General features: G+C 37.6%; 1 protein-coding gene across 1 annotated transcript in view; it reads right to left on the bottom strand.

The window, feature by feature from the left end:
• LOC150080982 (nephrocystin-4-like) overlaps positions 1-15,802 on the bottom strand; it is a 470,434-nt gene that overhangs the window by 427,144 nt on the left and 27,488 nt on the right. The window contains exon 4 of the mRNA XM_090380874.1: positions 11,128-11,183. Coding sequence (XP_090237000.1) covers positions 11,128-11,183 — 56 coding nt within the window. The remainder of the gene's footprint in view (positions 1-11,127; positions 11,184-15,802) is intronic.

Genomic DNA, 15,802 nt, shown 5'->3' with positions numbered 1-15,802 from the left:
ATCAAGTTGAGTGTGGGTCCTCGGCATATTCAACTTGACAACTTAATTATATTTTATTCCTTTTGGAATATATTAAGAACATCATGTATATCTCTGCCCAATTTACTAATACAAAAGATCACAATCACTGGTGCTAGTCTTGGTAACATCAGATATATTTTCTACCACATGGCATGAGAGTTAACTCTGGAGTTGGCAATTAACACACTAATGCCAAAGATAACAGCCAGAATTAACTCAAATGGAAACATTTAGTCATACCAACAAGACAGTGCCACAAAAGTCACTACAAAGGTAAGTGTGTCCATTTTCTAATTTAATTTTAAAGAAAGGTCACAGACGATATTAAAAACCTCCACTCACCCTACGTGCATGGTATTTTTAAAAATAATAGCAGGTAGTTTCCTTACATATAAATGCAATTCCTCAATTTCAAAAAATTACTATTGGCACCAGATGCCACAATGCAACTAATCCAACCCACCAACCCCTGAGAGACTGCCAACCCCTATTCTGAGTCACCTGGGCTATTCACATATAGGTGGTACAGATGTAACCAGAATACATATCTAAAACTGTTGGCACAAAATAAAATAAAAAATAATAAAATAGTAGTAGTAGTAGCAGCAGAGGCATGTGATGCAAGAAAGCAAGCTTACGTAGCATCAGCCAAAAAAAAAAAAAAAAAACATTTCATACATCCATTCCCTCTAAACATTTGTCCAGTTCCTCCTTGAATTTATTTAAGCTATTAACTTCCACAATAACAAATGGAAGTTTTTCCAGCAATCAACTACCCACTGGCTAAAGGCAAATTTCTGAACATCTATTCTATAACTGTCTTTCTTCAATTTGAATTTATGCCCACTAAGGTTCGTAATCTGAGCAAGAGGAAGAATCCCGTCAGAATCGAGACTGTTCAACTTAATCAAGGCCTTATAAACCTCAATCAGATCACCTCGCAGGTGCCTAGTCTCCAGATGCTGCAGTTTGCAGAACTTAAGCCTTTCTTGGTAAGGCCACCCCTTCGTTCCCCTTACCAATCTTATTGCGCTTCTCTGTACTCACACAAGCAATTCTACATCCTTCCTAAAATGAGGCCTCATGGCCTGACCATTGCTTATACAAAAGGATAATCATTTCCTTTTCCCTACTAGTAAAATTCCTGTATATCACTGACAATATCCCACGACCTGCTCTGAAAATTTCATATCTCACTAAACAATTATTCCCAGGTCTTTTTCATTTTCTATTGCCCTAAGTGTAGTACCTCACAGTTGTTTCTCTGGGGTTACTTCTACCCATATGCAGTATTTTGCATTTGTCAATGTTAAACTTCAATTGCCACTTCTCAGCCCATCTGCCCAACTTTTCCTGATCCTGTTACAGTAGCACACTGTCATTACTGTCATTAGCATTAGCATTTTTGCATTAGTAGAGGTATATGATGGAAAAAGCAAGCTTATGCAGCATCAGTCAAAAAAAAAAAAAAAAACCCGCTCCCATTTCACCCCTCCGTTTGTTCCAAATACCTGTCCAGCTCAGCGTTAAATTTATTTAGACCAGTGGTTTTCAACCGGGGTGTGCGGCACCTTAGAGTGAAGCAACAACATCCCATGGGTGGCACGTAATTTGGGTTTAAGTTTATTATTAAATAAGATTATTAATAATAAGTTTATTACTAAACTTATTATTATTTTTTTAAATTTATATGTTTATAAATTTAAAATCTTTTTTAATTTTGTGGTGATCTATAATTGACATTTACTTAGTACCTCTACATAAAGAATAAAATTATTACATTCTGTATACATATAATTTGTATTATGCAATGTAATTTTTATAATTATATTATTGTAATAACTATAAATAAATATTATTGTAATATATATATATATATATATATATATATATACACATATGTAGAGAGAGAATCGGATCTAACAGGCAGAAAATTGAGTAGGGGTGCCGCAAAATAAAATATATTACTTAGGGGTGCCTTTATTAAAAAAATGTTAAAAACCACTGATTTAGGCTATCAACTTCCACAACAAAGGATGGAAGTCTGTTCCACCAACCAACTACTTGCTGGCTAAAGGCAAACTTCTGCACATCTATCCTACATCTGTCTTTCCTCAATTTGAATTTACGCCCTCTCAGGTGATTATTCTGAGCAAGAGGAAGAATCCTATCAGCATTGAGCATGCTCAAACCATTGAAGGCTTTATACACCTCAATCAGATCACCTGGCAGGTGCCTAGTCTCCAGACGCTGCAATTTGCAGAACTTAAGCCTTTCTTCGTAAGAGCACCGTTTTGTTCCACTCACCAATCTTGTTGCCCTGCTTTGTACTTCTTCTAGCAAATTTTCATCCTTCCTAAAATGAGTCCTCCAGATCTGTATACATCAAAATGTGGCCTGACCATTGCCTTATAGAAGAGGATAATCACCTCCTTATCCCTGCTAGAAAAATTCCTGTATATCATTGACAAGACACTATGAGCCACTCTTGCTAACAGTCTACACTGCACAGAAAACTTCATATCTGCCTGCACAATTACCTCCAGGTCCTTTTCGTTCTCTACAAACTGTCAGTGTAGTACCACAGAGTTGATACGTCACTCTGGGGTTACTGCTTCCCATATGTAGTACTTTACATTTTTCAATGTTAAATTTCATTTGCTACCTCTCAACCCATCTGCTCAACTTTTCTAGATCCTACTGCAGCAGCGTACGGTCATTAGTGTCCTTAACAACCCTGCCAACCTTCGTATTGTCTGCAAACTTGGACATTAAGCTTGATATACCATCATCAATATCATTTATAAATACAGAAAACAACAATGGATCCAACACTGAACACTGAGGGACTCCACTAATAACATTTGTCCACGATGAGCAATGTCCATTGATTACCACTCTCTGTCTTCTCCCGCTCAACCATCCCTTTATCCATAGCAGCAATTTGCCTCCAATGCCATACTGCTCCAATTTGTTCAGCAGTCTTCCATGTGCAACAGTATCAAAAAACATTTCATACATCCATTCCCTCTAAACATTTGTCCAGTTCCTCCTTGAATTTATTTAAGCTATCAACTTCCACAATAACAAATGGAAGTTTTCCAGCAATCAACTACCCACTGGCTAAAGGCAAATTTCTGAACATCTATTCTATAACTGTCTTTCTTCAATTTGAATTTATGCCCACTAAGGTTCGTAATCTGAGCAAGAGGAAGAATCCCATCAGAATCGAGACTGTTCAACTTAATCTGTCATTAGCATTAGCTTTTTTGCCTGCATCCAGTTCCTTTGTGACCACATCATAGTATCCAATCAAATTGGTCAGGCAAGACTTTCCCCCTTAACAAAACCATGCTGTGTCCGAGCTATAACTGAAGTCTTGTCTAGATGATCCTGCAGTGCTTCTTTAACCAGCGCCTCCATTAATTTTCCTGGAACAGAAGTTAAAATAACAAGTTAAACTAATTACTTGTGTCACCCTTTAATCCTCCTTTGTGAATTGGGGTCACATTTGCACATCTCCAGTCTATGGGTACCTCCCCTGAGTCCAAGGAAGCTCTCATAATTATGGCTAAGGGTTTGCTTACTTCCTTTGCTGCCTCTTTTAATATAACTGGATAGATCCCATCTGCCCCGAGTGCCTTTTTTATGTTTATCTTCAACAATTTCCCCTCCACTTTCCTCTCAGTTATTTCAAAGTCATCTAGCTCACTGCCAGAGTTTAACTCTAGCATTGCCCTCCCTGAATAACTCCTTATAGGTGAATGTAAATGCAAAACATTCATTAACAACCCTGCCAACCTTTGTATCATCTGCAAACTTTGAAATTAAGCCTGATATACAATCATCAATATCATTGATAAATATAAAAAACAACAGTAGGCCCAATACCGAACTCTGGAGGACTCCACTAATAACATTAGTCCATGAATAGCAGCATCCATTGATTACCACTGTCTTCTCCCACTCAACCACCCTTTTATACACTCTAGCAACCTGCCTTTAATACCTGCACATGTACGTAGTCTTTCATGTGCAGCAGTGTCAAAAGCTTTCCTGAAATCTAAGTATATGATATCAAAATTATTTTTTTGCATCCAGTTCCTTTGTAACCACATCATATTATCTAATCAAATTTGTCAGACATTACTTTCAATTTAACAAACCCATGTTGTGTCTGAATAATTACTGCAACCTTGTCTAGATGCATTGCAGTCTTTAACCAGTGACACCATTATTTTACCCAAAACAGAAGTTAAACTAACTGGTCTGTAATTACTCATGTCACTCTTATATCCCCCTTTGTGAATTGGGGATACATTTGCATATCTCCAGTCCATGGGGACCTCCCCTGAGTCCAAGAATGCACTCGTAATTATGGCTAAGGGTTTACTTACTTCCTGTGCTGCCTCCTTTTATATAACTGGATAGACCCCAATCCACCTGGGGTGCCTTTCTTATGTTTAACTTCAACAATTTCTCCTCCATTTTTCTCTCAGTTATTACAAAATCATTAAGCACCCTGTTACAGTTTGATAAACTTCTGGCATTCTCCTCCCTTAATCACTCATCATATGTGAATGTAGATGCAAAATGCTTATTCAGATTGTCAGCTATCCGAGTGCAGGATCATCAATAGTCGAACCATCGATATCAAGAGGACCAATCTGATTCATCCCTTTCCTTCTAGAGTTTCATAAAGAAGTTATTGCTGTTTTTCTTAGCATTCTTTGCCAAAGATTTCTCATAAACTGCCTAAATATTAAAATAAATTAAAATAAAGATATTTTAATGTTTAAGTTTAATTTTAATGGAACTTTCACAATTTACCTTCATACTCTTAAACTTCCACACTTAACTTTTCTAATATAGTTATTCTTGAACCATATAAAAGATCAAGATTTGCTAGAATGTTAAATCCCATATAAGATGAGACAAGAAAAAAATAGACAAAAATAAAAGAAGTGATATATACAGGTGAATCGCAATTATGTATATACTCTTTAATATGCTATCAACATATTAAGTTCAGTGAATTAACAAGAACAAAAAAAGGGTTTAAAATACATTAAATACAGTCAGTCCTCATATAGCACGTGTTTACACTACACGAATTCGATCATACACGATTTATAAATAGAGGAACGATATCTTACATAACACGAACCAAATTTGCTTATGCACGATTCGCCTTTGTGTTTACAAGAAATGGCAGTCGAACGCAGAATCACCCCAACCGAACGCAACATGATAGGAATCAAGAGAAGATTCTGAAAATGTATTTATGTTTTTTATATCAGTGAAGGGGAAACACATTTCACCATAATAACGTAAAAACCAACACAATTCCAGCTATCGGTATAATCTCAAATGCAATTAGATCGAGTTTACTACCAGTTTATAACAGATTCCACTAGCAGAAATGAAACTGGAAATTGTTTTTATTGTTTTATGGTAGTAACCCCCAGAAATGTGCTTTAGGAAAATGTGAGGTGTTAATAGTGTATCTCTGCCTTTACGGTGTTGTTTATTCAGTTGCTACACGCGCACAGCTTTGTTTATGTGTATCAAGCGTGCCTCCTCATTTTGTAATTGTGCTTTATTCCCTAAAAATGAGTAAAATACTTAAAAGGTGTGAAAAGGAAGCGTCCCGGTGAAGATACTGCAGATTCAGAGAGAAAAAGAAAAGCAATATCGATAAACAGAGGCGGACTGGGCCATAAACGCTCATACTAGCGTTTATGGCCAAAATCACACCGGCCTCCGGCCCACCGGGGTTTCCCCCAGTAAGGCTTATGGCCAGTCCGCCTCTGTCGATAAAGAAAAAATATGAAATTGTGAAACGCTTTGAGCGAAATGAAAGACCATGTGATATTGCACATGCTACAGACCTAAATGAGGCAACGCCGAGAATTACTAAGAATGCAGAGAAAATAAAAAACAAATTTCATAGCAGGAACAACTCAAAGTGTAATTAAAATCCATTAGATTAAGACACAAAGAATTAGAGATGGAACGGCTGTCATCTGTTTGGATAGAAAATCAAACAGAAAACAAGTTTGCTTACAATAGAAGTAAAAAGCATTAGCAATATTTTATTATGTAATAGTCATAATAAAATGCATAAGTATTTTATTACGATTATTTTTTGTGTTTGGTAATGTTTTGGTTACAAATGTGTGTTCAATCTTGGGTGGTTGGCACCTAACCCCATTTTTCCCATAGGGCCTGTTGTTTGTATTGCACGATTTTGCATTGCACGAGGGTTTCTAGGAACGCAACTATCGTGCTGTACGAGGACTGACTGTATATAGAAATGGATGAATTACAGTTGTCAGATATTCAAAATTTTCACCATTAGCCAGCATACATAAATGGCATCGTTTGTCAATAGTCTCATATACAGCAGCATACATTCACTATAATTTTACCTTCTTCCTGTTGTATCATCAAAAACTACAAATTCCACCTCTCAACCCATCTGCTCAACTTTTCTAGATCCTATTGCAGCAGCGTGCGGTCATTAATGTCCTTAACAACCCTGCCAACCTTCGTTATCGTATCTTAGACCTGCAACGTGGCTTCTACCAAATTGGGGGGGGGGATAACTCAGAGTACAAATACATTAAAATTATGGTATACATTTAGAACTTGTTATGAAATTATGGTATACCTTTAGTCACAGAAGCCTTGAATGCATATAGATACTTTAAGAAAACACTGCATGAGGAAAATTTCAAGATGGATTAATAATGAACTAGACAGTTCAATAAAGCAGAAAAGATGACATGGAAAAGTTACAGAGCAATAAAAAAATTGAAACTTATGTTTGTTGTTTAGTTTTTAGGAGCATTAGCAACTAAGGCCATATTGCTCCGGGATATGCGGTGGTCATTTCCTGACCTTTCCACATCTTCCGTATTTGGTGGTGACGGGCTTGACCCCCGGTCTAATCAAGAAGCGTGTGCTATGCACTGCTGCTCCTTCCCACCTGGCTTCGGAGGCACCTCTTGAAACTTATAACTACAAGCTGCTTTGTAATAGTACCACAGAAAAGGTTAAGCTAGATAAGGATAATGAGAAATTACTGGCTAAGAAAGCAATTTCTCATAATAAATCTCACAGAGCTGGACAAGGAGCACTTAAGTGAATAAAACAAAAGAACAAATCAGATTGACCCCTTGGGATGGAGGAAAGTTTTAAATAACCCAGATGTTTATCTTACAGATGAACTGAACAAGTATGCTGCAAAAACCCTTCATGATGAGGAGAAACTGTGCAAATGAAATTGGAAAGCATAAAATTAGTAACATTTATATTTCAGATTTACTAGAAAAGCTTTTCTAATAAAAAATTGCCTTACTTGGCATCAAACCTGAAGACAAGTATAAGGTTCTAGAGTCGGTGGCATATACTCCGTAATTTTTAGGGAAACAATGAATTTTCCAATCCAAGGGAATCTCTCCAGAGCCCAGTGATGCATTCATAATTAACCATTAAAATTAATAAAATTAAGGGCAAAAGCCCATGCTACGAGGTAGAATGACTAACATATAGGTTTGTGCAAAAGCATCATTTTAACGTAGCCATCTAAAGTAGTTAAATTAATTAATTAAATTGGTATTGTTTTGGTTATATCTCATATTGTGAATGTCTTCACAATGAGTTGCCATATATAACTATAAAATATTTAAGGGCAGCTCATTGTGAAGCCATTCACAATATGAGATATGTTTGTTATTGTTTGTTTGTTATTTGGTTTTTACGAGCATTAGCAACTAAAGCCATATTGCTCCGTGAATATGCGGTGGTCATTCCCTGACCTTTCCGCATCCTACATATTTGGTGGTGACGGGCTCGAACCCCGGTCTAATCAAGAAGCGTGTGCTACGCACTGCTGCTCCTTCCCACCTGGCTACAGAGGCGTCAATATGAGATATAAACAAAACAATGCCAATTTAATTAATTAATTTAACTACTTTGATAGATGGCTATGTTAAAGTGATGCTTTTGCACAAACCTATATGTTAGTCATTCTACCTCGTAACATGAGGCCTTTGCCCTTAAATATTTTATAGTCTTTATATATGGTAACTCGTTGTGAAGGCATTCACAAAATGAGATAACTAAAACGATGGCAATTTAATTAATTAATTTAACTACTTTGGTAGATGGCTATGTTAAAATGATGCTCTTGCACTAACCTATATGTTAGCCATTAAGATTAATTATTAGGGTATCAGTGGACTCTGGGAATCTCTCCAATTCAAGAGAATCTCTCCCTCAGATTGGTGAAGTGCCAGAGTATCACCAACACATAAAAGTGATTCGAATAGTGAAGTGTAACTCACAGAGTATAAATACATTAAAATTATGGTATACATTTAGAGCTACCAACTAGTCAGTCTCACTTCAGTGGCAAGGAAAGTCATGGAGGTGATGATCAAGAGTGCAATAAAAGATTTAGATAAAAATGAATTCTGAATGAAACATAGCATGGTTTGTAAAGGGAAACCTTGTTTATCTAACCTGGTCAACTATTTTTTACATTCACTCAAGAGGATGAATGCAGGAAACCTGGATGCAGGAAATAATTTTGAAACTGTTTACTTGGATTTCAGCAAAGCACCTAACTCAGACCCACGTGAGAGGTTACAATACAAGATGAAACATGTTGTAATCACAGGGAGAATCCTTAGATAGATGCAGGGCAGAAGCCAGAGGGTTGCAATTGTTATTCTTAAGATTGGGCTAATGTAAGAAGTGGGGTTCCCCAAGGATCAGTACTGGGACCACTGCTGTTTTTGAAAATCTAATGAATGGATAGAGAGCATAATGTCAAAATTTGCAGTTGTCAAGATTGGCAGAGTAGTTAATGATCACTGCCATGCACAACCTCTTCAGAATGACTTGGACTTCAGGGATGGTCAGAAAAGTGGCAGCTATGTTTTAATGCAAGGTCTTACACTTGGGAAATAGCAATCACCAAAATAACTTATACACTTGGTGGGATTGACCTAAAAAACAGTAGTGGAAGAAAGGGATTTGAGAGTTACAATATGGTCAGCCATGAATCTATGCAAGCAGTGCACGCAAGTGACAAGAAAGGCTCGTGATGTCTTATCAATTTATCACAGAACAGCTTGTAGAAATAGGAAGGTCATAATCTCACTGTATAAGACAATTGTAAGACCACACTTAGAATACTGTGTTCAAGTGTGGCGACCACAACTAAAAAAAAAAGAAAGAGCTTCTTGAAAGAATCCAAAGATGGGCAACATTCGTGGTGAGATCAGCAAAAGGGTAACCATAAGAGGAAATAACAGGATGGAAACTAGACACTTTAGAGGAGACCTTGACTGAGGTGTATAAGGTTCTGAGAGGTAAAGTTAAAATGAATGAGGTTGGGTTGGAATTTTCACTTTTATAAATGATTCCAGAACTGGGGGACAAAAATTCAAATTACAAGGGAAGAGGTTTAGATTGGATTACAGGAATTTTTCTGTTAGTAGCAAATACTGAATATGTTAACTCCATGGATGGTTGAAGCTGACAGCTCAGGGAATTTCAAAGATCAGCTGGATAGATGCCTACATGAGGAGGGAGTCAAATATGTAGTTATTTTATTATTTATCTAGTATTATTTTTAATTAATTAATTAATTTTTATTTTTTATACAGTGCAAGGAAGCCCTAAGCAAAAGCCTAGGGCTTCCTCGAACTACATGACTAATAGAATGGTTGCAATTTTGTGTTCAGTATCTTTCGTGTGTCTTCCATGCAAAAAAGGTTGGTGGGTATTCAAAATCATTTAGCATTACAATATATTTAGCATTCAGGAAATTCAATATCCAGATAGGTACAGCTATCAGAGAGAAAATGTGGAGGTATGCCATCTTGTTGAAAATACACTGATGCACTTTCCAGAAACATGTTTCTTGTTGCAAGAACTGCATCAACAATTCAAGATAACTCTGCCAGTAACAGTATCATTGAATCAGTAAGGTCCAATTATTCCATGAGAGTACATCCACATGACTGATTCCTCTCAGGTTAACATCTTTCTCTAGATCAAAATGAGGGCTGTCATTTTGAAAAACAGTTGACAATTTAGTAAACATTTAAATTTGAAAGCTGCTTCATCTGACCATATAATTACATCCCAAAAACACTGTTCCCACTATTCTTTTGCGTGACCCTCCACTAAATTTTAATCGTACACTGATATGATAAGGATCGTCTTCCTAAATTGCAGGAAACAGCTGAGGCATAAAAAGTTTGAAATTTATGTCCAATAAGAGCAGAAAGTTCTCATGATTTTCAATTGTTGTTTGTTATTTAGGAGCACTAGCAACTAAGGCCATATTGCTCCGGGATATGCAGTGGTCATTCCCTGACCTTTCCGCAGCCTCCGTATTTGGTGGTGACGGGTTCGAACCGCAGTCTAATCAAGAAGCGTGTGCTACGCACTGCTGCTCCTTCCCACCTGGCTACGGAGGCGCCATGATATTCAATGGATTCAAATATAGTTCTTAGAAACACCATGCTGTTATTGTTGTCCCATTTTCTAATGGCTTGGATGTTTTTGGCACTTTTTGCTCTTTTACTCCCAAACTTGTCTTAATTTAAATTTTGGTATTTAGGTGCTTGTTTTAATTAAAAGAATTTTGTAAATATGTGTTCTTTAAACTTAATCACAAGATGTTATTATTACATGAATCAGCACTTTGTCCCATACTGGCACCCCCATACGTGCTAAATCTCTAAACATTTTTATACTTCCAGTACCATTTCAGAATACATTTTCTTCAAAGTGCATTCTGAAATGGTACAAGATTTATAAAGATGCTAGCTGATTATTCTCCACAATCTATTGGCTACAATCAATTGGCTATAGCTACAATTGGCTATTGTGGGCAATAGATTGGCCACAATCTAACTTGCAACATAACAAAAACTATTAAAAATCTAATTCTATTTTAAATATAAAATGAACAACTTTTTATTTAAAGTGCTTATTCTGTCTACAAAATATGGTTAAAACACAGGTTTGACCTATGCATTTTGCATTTCAAAACAAAGTGATGGGTTACTAAGTGCTACCTACCTTCAAATGGATTCATCAGCAGAAAGATTCTTGGTGTTCCAAGATACACAGGCAGTCTGAAAAATAAATAAATAAAAAATAAAATAAAAAAACTGCAATTTTACAATTTAGCTTAATTTCTTTAAAATATACCAAACTGAAAAGCAGAATGGTTAAATAAGAAAAAAAAAAAGTAACACTAATATTTTATGAAACTTTTACATAATATTATAATTACAGAAAGCACTTGTATATTTACTTAATAAAATACTAATATAAGTAAGTTGAAAAACAGACAAAATAACTTATCAAGATTTAATGTTATTTACTTCAGAGAGGTAAATAACATCGGTGAAGACAGGATATTAGAGCTGGAAAAGGAATTAGAAAATGTGAATTGGAATATCATCAGTTTGGCTGAAACAAGAAGAAGAAATGAATCACTTATAAGTTTATCAAATGGAAATCTGCTGTACACCAATGGAAACATTGAAAGGAGTGAAGGTGGAGTTGGGTTTCTGGTCCATAAAGATTTTAAAAACAACATTTTGGAATTCAAAAGTACATCACCAAGGGTGTCAAGACTAATACTCAAGATTTCTAAGCGGTACAAGCTAAAGATTATAATGATTTATGCACCAACATCGAGCCATTAGCATTAGCAATAGTAGAGGCATATGATGCAAGAAAGCAAGCTTATTCAGCATCAGCCGGAAAAAAAAAAAAAAAAAAAAAAAAACCACTCCCATTTCACCCCTCCGTTCGTTCGAAATACCTGTCCAGTTGAGCCTTAAATTTGTTTAGGCTATCAACTTCAACAACAAGTGATGGAAGTCGGTTCCACCAACCAACCACACGCTGGCGAAAGGCAAATTTCCGCACATCTATCCGACATCCGTCCTTCCTCAATTTGAATTTATGCCCTCTGAGGTGATTATTCTGAGCAAGATGAAGAATCCCATTAGCATTGAGCATGCTCAAACCATTCAAAGCCTTATACACCTCTATCAGATCACCTCGCCGGTGCCTGGTCTCCAGACTCTGTAATTTGCAAAACTTAAGCCTTTCTTCATAAGAGCAACCCTTTGTTCCATTCACTAAAATTGTTGCCCTTCTCTGTACCCGTTCCAGCAGCTCTACATCCTTCTTGAAATGAGGCCTCCAGGCCTGTATACAGTACTCTAGGTGTGGCCTGACCATTGCCTTATACAAGGGAATAATCACCTCCTTATCCCTGCTAGAAAAATTCCTGTATATCATTGACAAGACACTGTGAGCTACTCTTGCAGATCGTCTGCACTGCTCAGAGAACTTCTATCTGCCTGCACAATTACCCCCAGATCCTTTTCATTCTCCACCACTGTCAGTGTAGTACCGCAGAGTTGATACATTGCTCTGTGGTTACTGTTTCCCATATGTAGTACTTTACATTTGTCAATGTTAAACTTCATTTGCCACCTCTCATCCCATCTGTTCAACCTTTCCAGACCCTGTTGCAGCAGCATAGCATCAGTAGTGACCTTAACAACCCTGCCAACCTTTGTATCATCTGCAAACTTGGACATTAAACTTGATATACCATCATCAATATCATTCATAAACACCGAAAACAACAACGGACCCAACACTGAACCCTGAGGAACTCCACTAATAACATTAGTCCACGTTGAGCAGTGTCCATTGATTACCACTCTGTCTTCTGCCACTCGACCATCCCCTTATCCATAGCAGCAATTTGCCTCCAATGCCACACTGCTCAAATTTGTGCAGCAGTCTTCCATGTTATAAATATCAAATATCAAATATTATTCCCTGCCTCCAGTTCTTTTGTGACTACATCATAGTATCCAATCAAATTGGTCAGGCAAGACCTGCCCTTAACAAAACCATGCTGCGTCTGAGATATAAATGAATTCTTGTCTAGATGATCCTGCAGTGCTTCTTTAACCAGTGCCTCCATTAATTTACCTGGAACAGAAGTTAAACTAACTGGTCTATAATTACTTGTGTCAGCCTTTGATACTCCTTTGTGAATTGGGGTTAAATTTGCACATCTCCAGTATATTAGTACCTCCCCTGAGTCCAAAGAAGCTCTCATAATTATGGCTAGGGGTTTGCTTACTTCCTTTGCTGCCTCCTTTAATATAACTGGATAGATCCCATCCACTACAGATGCCTTTTTTATGTTTATCCTCAACAATCTCTCCTCCACTTTCCTCTCAGTTATTACAAAATCATCTAGCTCACTGCCAATGTTTACTTTACCTACGGCATTCTCCTTCCTGAATAACTCCTCATGCGTGAATGTAGAAGCAAAATACTCGTTTAGATTGTTAGCCACCTGAGCAGGATCCTCAACCGTTGAACCATCAATATCCAGTGGACCAATCTGATTCATCCCTTTCCTTCTTGAGTTTAAATAGGTAAAGAACTCTTTTCTGTTTTTCTTTGCATCCTTTGCCAAGGATTTTTCGTAGTCTGCCTTTGCCTGCCTAATCTCCTTTGTGACTTGGTTACAGACCAACTTACATCTATCATAGGCTTCCATGTCACCCATTAATTTGTATGTATTCCATGCATTTTTCTTCTCTGCCACATGTCTCATTAGTTCATCTGACATCCATTTAGGCCTAAACCTTGAACAATATTTCTTAGTTGGTATATAAAGCCTGGTAGCTTCCAAGATTAGTTCCTTGAATGCTTCCCATTTTGAGTTTGCTGTTGGTAACATCATCAGTTGGTCCCACTGTATAGAATTTAAATACTGTCTCAGACCATCATAGTCGCCTTTACGAAAACAAAAACCCTTCCCTTTACCTCTGATGGTAGTTACCTCCTTGAGTAAATCCCACTTCAACACACAGTGATCACTGCCACCTAGTGGTTCATTTATCTGCAGATTCTTAATGCATGAAGAATCACTACTGATAATCAGATCAAGAGTATTGCTCCCTCTTGTTGCCGCACGAACATGCTGATGTAGAAAACAATCATCCAATAAATCCACAAAAGCCTTGCTAGTGTGTGAGTGACCAACCCACAAATTCCAGTCAATATCTGGGAAATTAAAATCCCCCATTATAAGACTCTCTGATTTACTGGCCCACTCTATTTCCCTGTACAATATCTTATTATACTCATCAGAGTCATTAGGCCTATAGCACACTCCTACTCTCAATTTTGATTTCCCTATGCTTATGTCACACCAAACTGACTCGACACTGCCCTGTCCATCGATGTCGACTGGCTTCACTTCCTTGGATTTTATGTGTTTCTTAACTAATAGCATAACCCCTCCTCCCCTCCTGTCCTGTCTATCCTTTCTATACACATGGTATTCCCCAAATTCCAGTTCCGCATTCCTTATATCTGTGTGACACCACATCTCTGATATCCCAACAATATCTGCCTTTGATGTTTTGAGCAATACCTCAAATTCATCAAATATATTTACCAAACTTCTAGTATTGGTGTACACACAGCTATACATGCACCTGTTTCTATTCATAGCTACCCTAACACAACCCATGTGTTTACTTGTACCGCAATGACTCCCAGCAGTCTCTGAAATATCCTGCATCTTGTTTTTCAAGCTTCTGCTCATTTCAATAGAAGCAGTGCAAGAATCACTTCCACCTCTGCCAGTGGCTACTGTTAATTTATTAGTCCTTGTACCCCCCAACTAGCAGTTTTCCGACCCTCCTAACATTGCCTCGACAGTATCAGCGAAAATTCTTGCACCCTTTCTATTTAAGTGTATCCCATCCCTGTAGAAGCAATCTCTCCTGTTAACAAGTACAGTCCAGGCTGAAAAAAATTCTACCCCTTGAGCCATGCACAATCCCTCCAGGGCCGAATTGATCGACAAGGCTCTCATCATATACTCCCTCCTATCGTGTCTGGGCAGAATTGCAGACACTTTCAAATTCAACCCTAATTCACGGCTTTTTTTCAATAGTGACCTGTACTTGTTAAGTAATTCCGCCGGTCTCCTACTCTTAATATCATTAGTGCCAACATGTACAACTATATCACCTTTTGTGCCCTTAAAAGATGATATCCGCTCTACAACATCATCAACCTTTGCCCCTGGCAGACATACCCTGGTCCTATTCCACCTATCCTTTTTACAACGCATGTTCCCCGTTTCCCTGACAATAGAGTCACCAACAACTACTAGTTCCTGTGGGACCAGCACATTCTGCCTAGGGGGCTGCCTCTGTGTTGCCTGATGACCAAGTGCAAGCTCTGGCGTTGATGTGGGCAGCTGAGAGCTTGATGGGCCCCTCAATTTATTTCCTTCGAGGGCATCCACCCTGTCCTTCAAGCTCTCATAAAGGCCCATAACAACGCTGAGTTGTCGCCTGATTTCCTTGCACTCCTTACATCGTGCACACACAAAGACAGTATCATGTCCCATACCCGACTGCTCCGCAAACATCAAGCAAACAGTGCATTTTAAAAGACTGTGATTCAGAGGGCAACTGTCCCCCTCAGTTCTCCCCTGAGCTACAGCACTCCCATTAGCTTGAGCCTTTTGCTTTGCTGCTCTGGTCTGAGTCATGATTCCGATTTAATTCAATAAAATTTCAATTTCAGAATAAAATTAAATCCTTAAGTTATATCCGAAAACAGTTATAACGCTATATTTATTTTTTCAGTATCAAGTGTTTCCTACGAGTTCCCTTTATACAAC

The sequence above is a fragment of the Mastigoproctus giganteus genome, chromosome 9 (genome assembly GCF_048544385.1).
Source record: "Mastigoproctus giganteus isolate SK-2022 chromosome 9, ASM4854438v1, whole genome shotgun sequence".
Taxonomy (NCBI): Eukaryota; Metazoa; Arthropoda; class Arachnida; order Uropygi; family Thelyphonidae; genus Mastigoproctus; species Mastigoproctus giganteus.
Note: the sequence above shows the minus strand (reverse complement) of the source record. Positions and strands in the feature narration are given on the sequence as shown.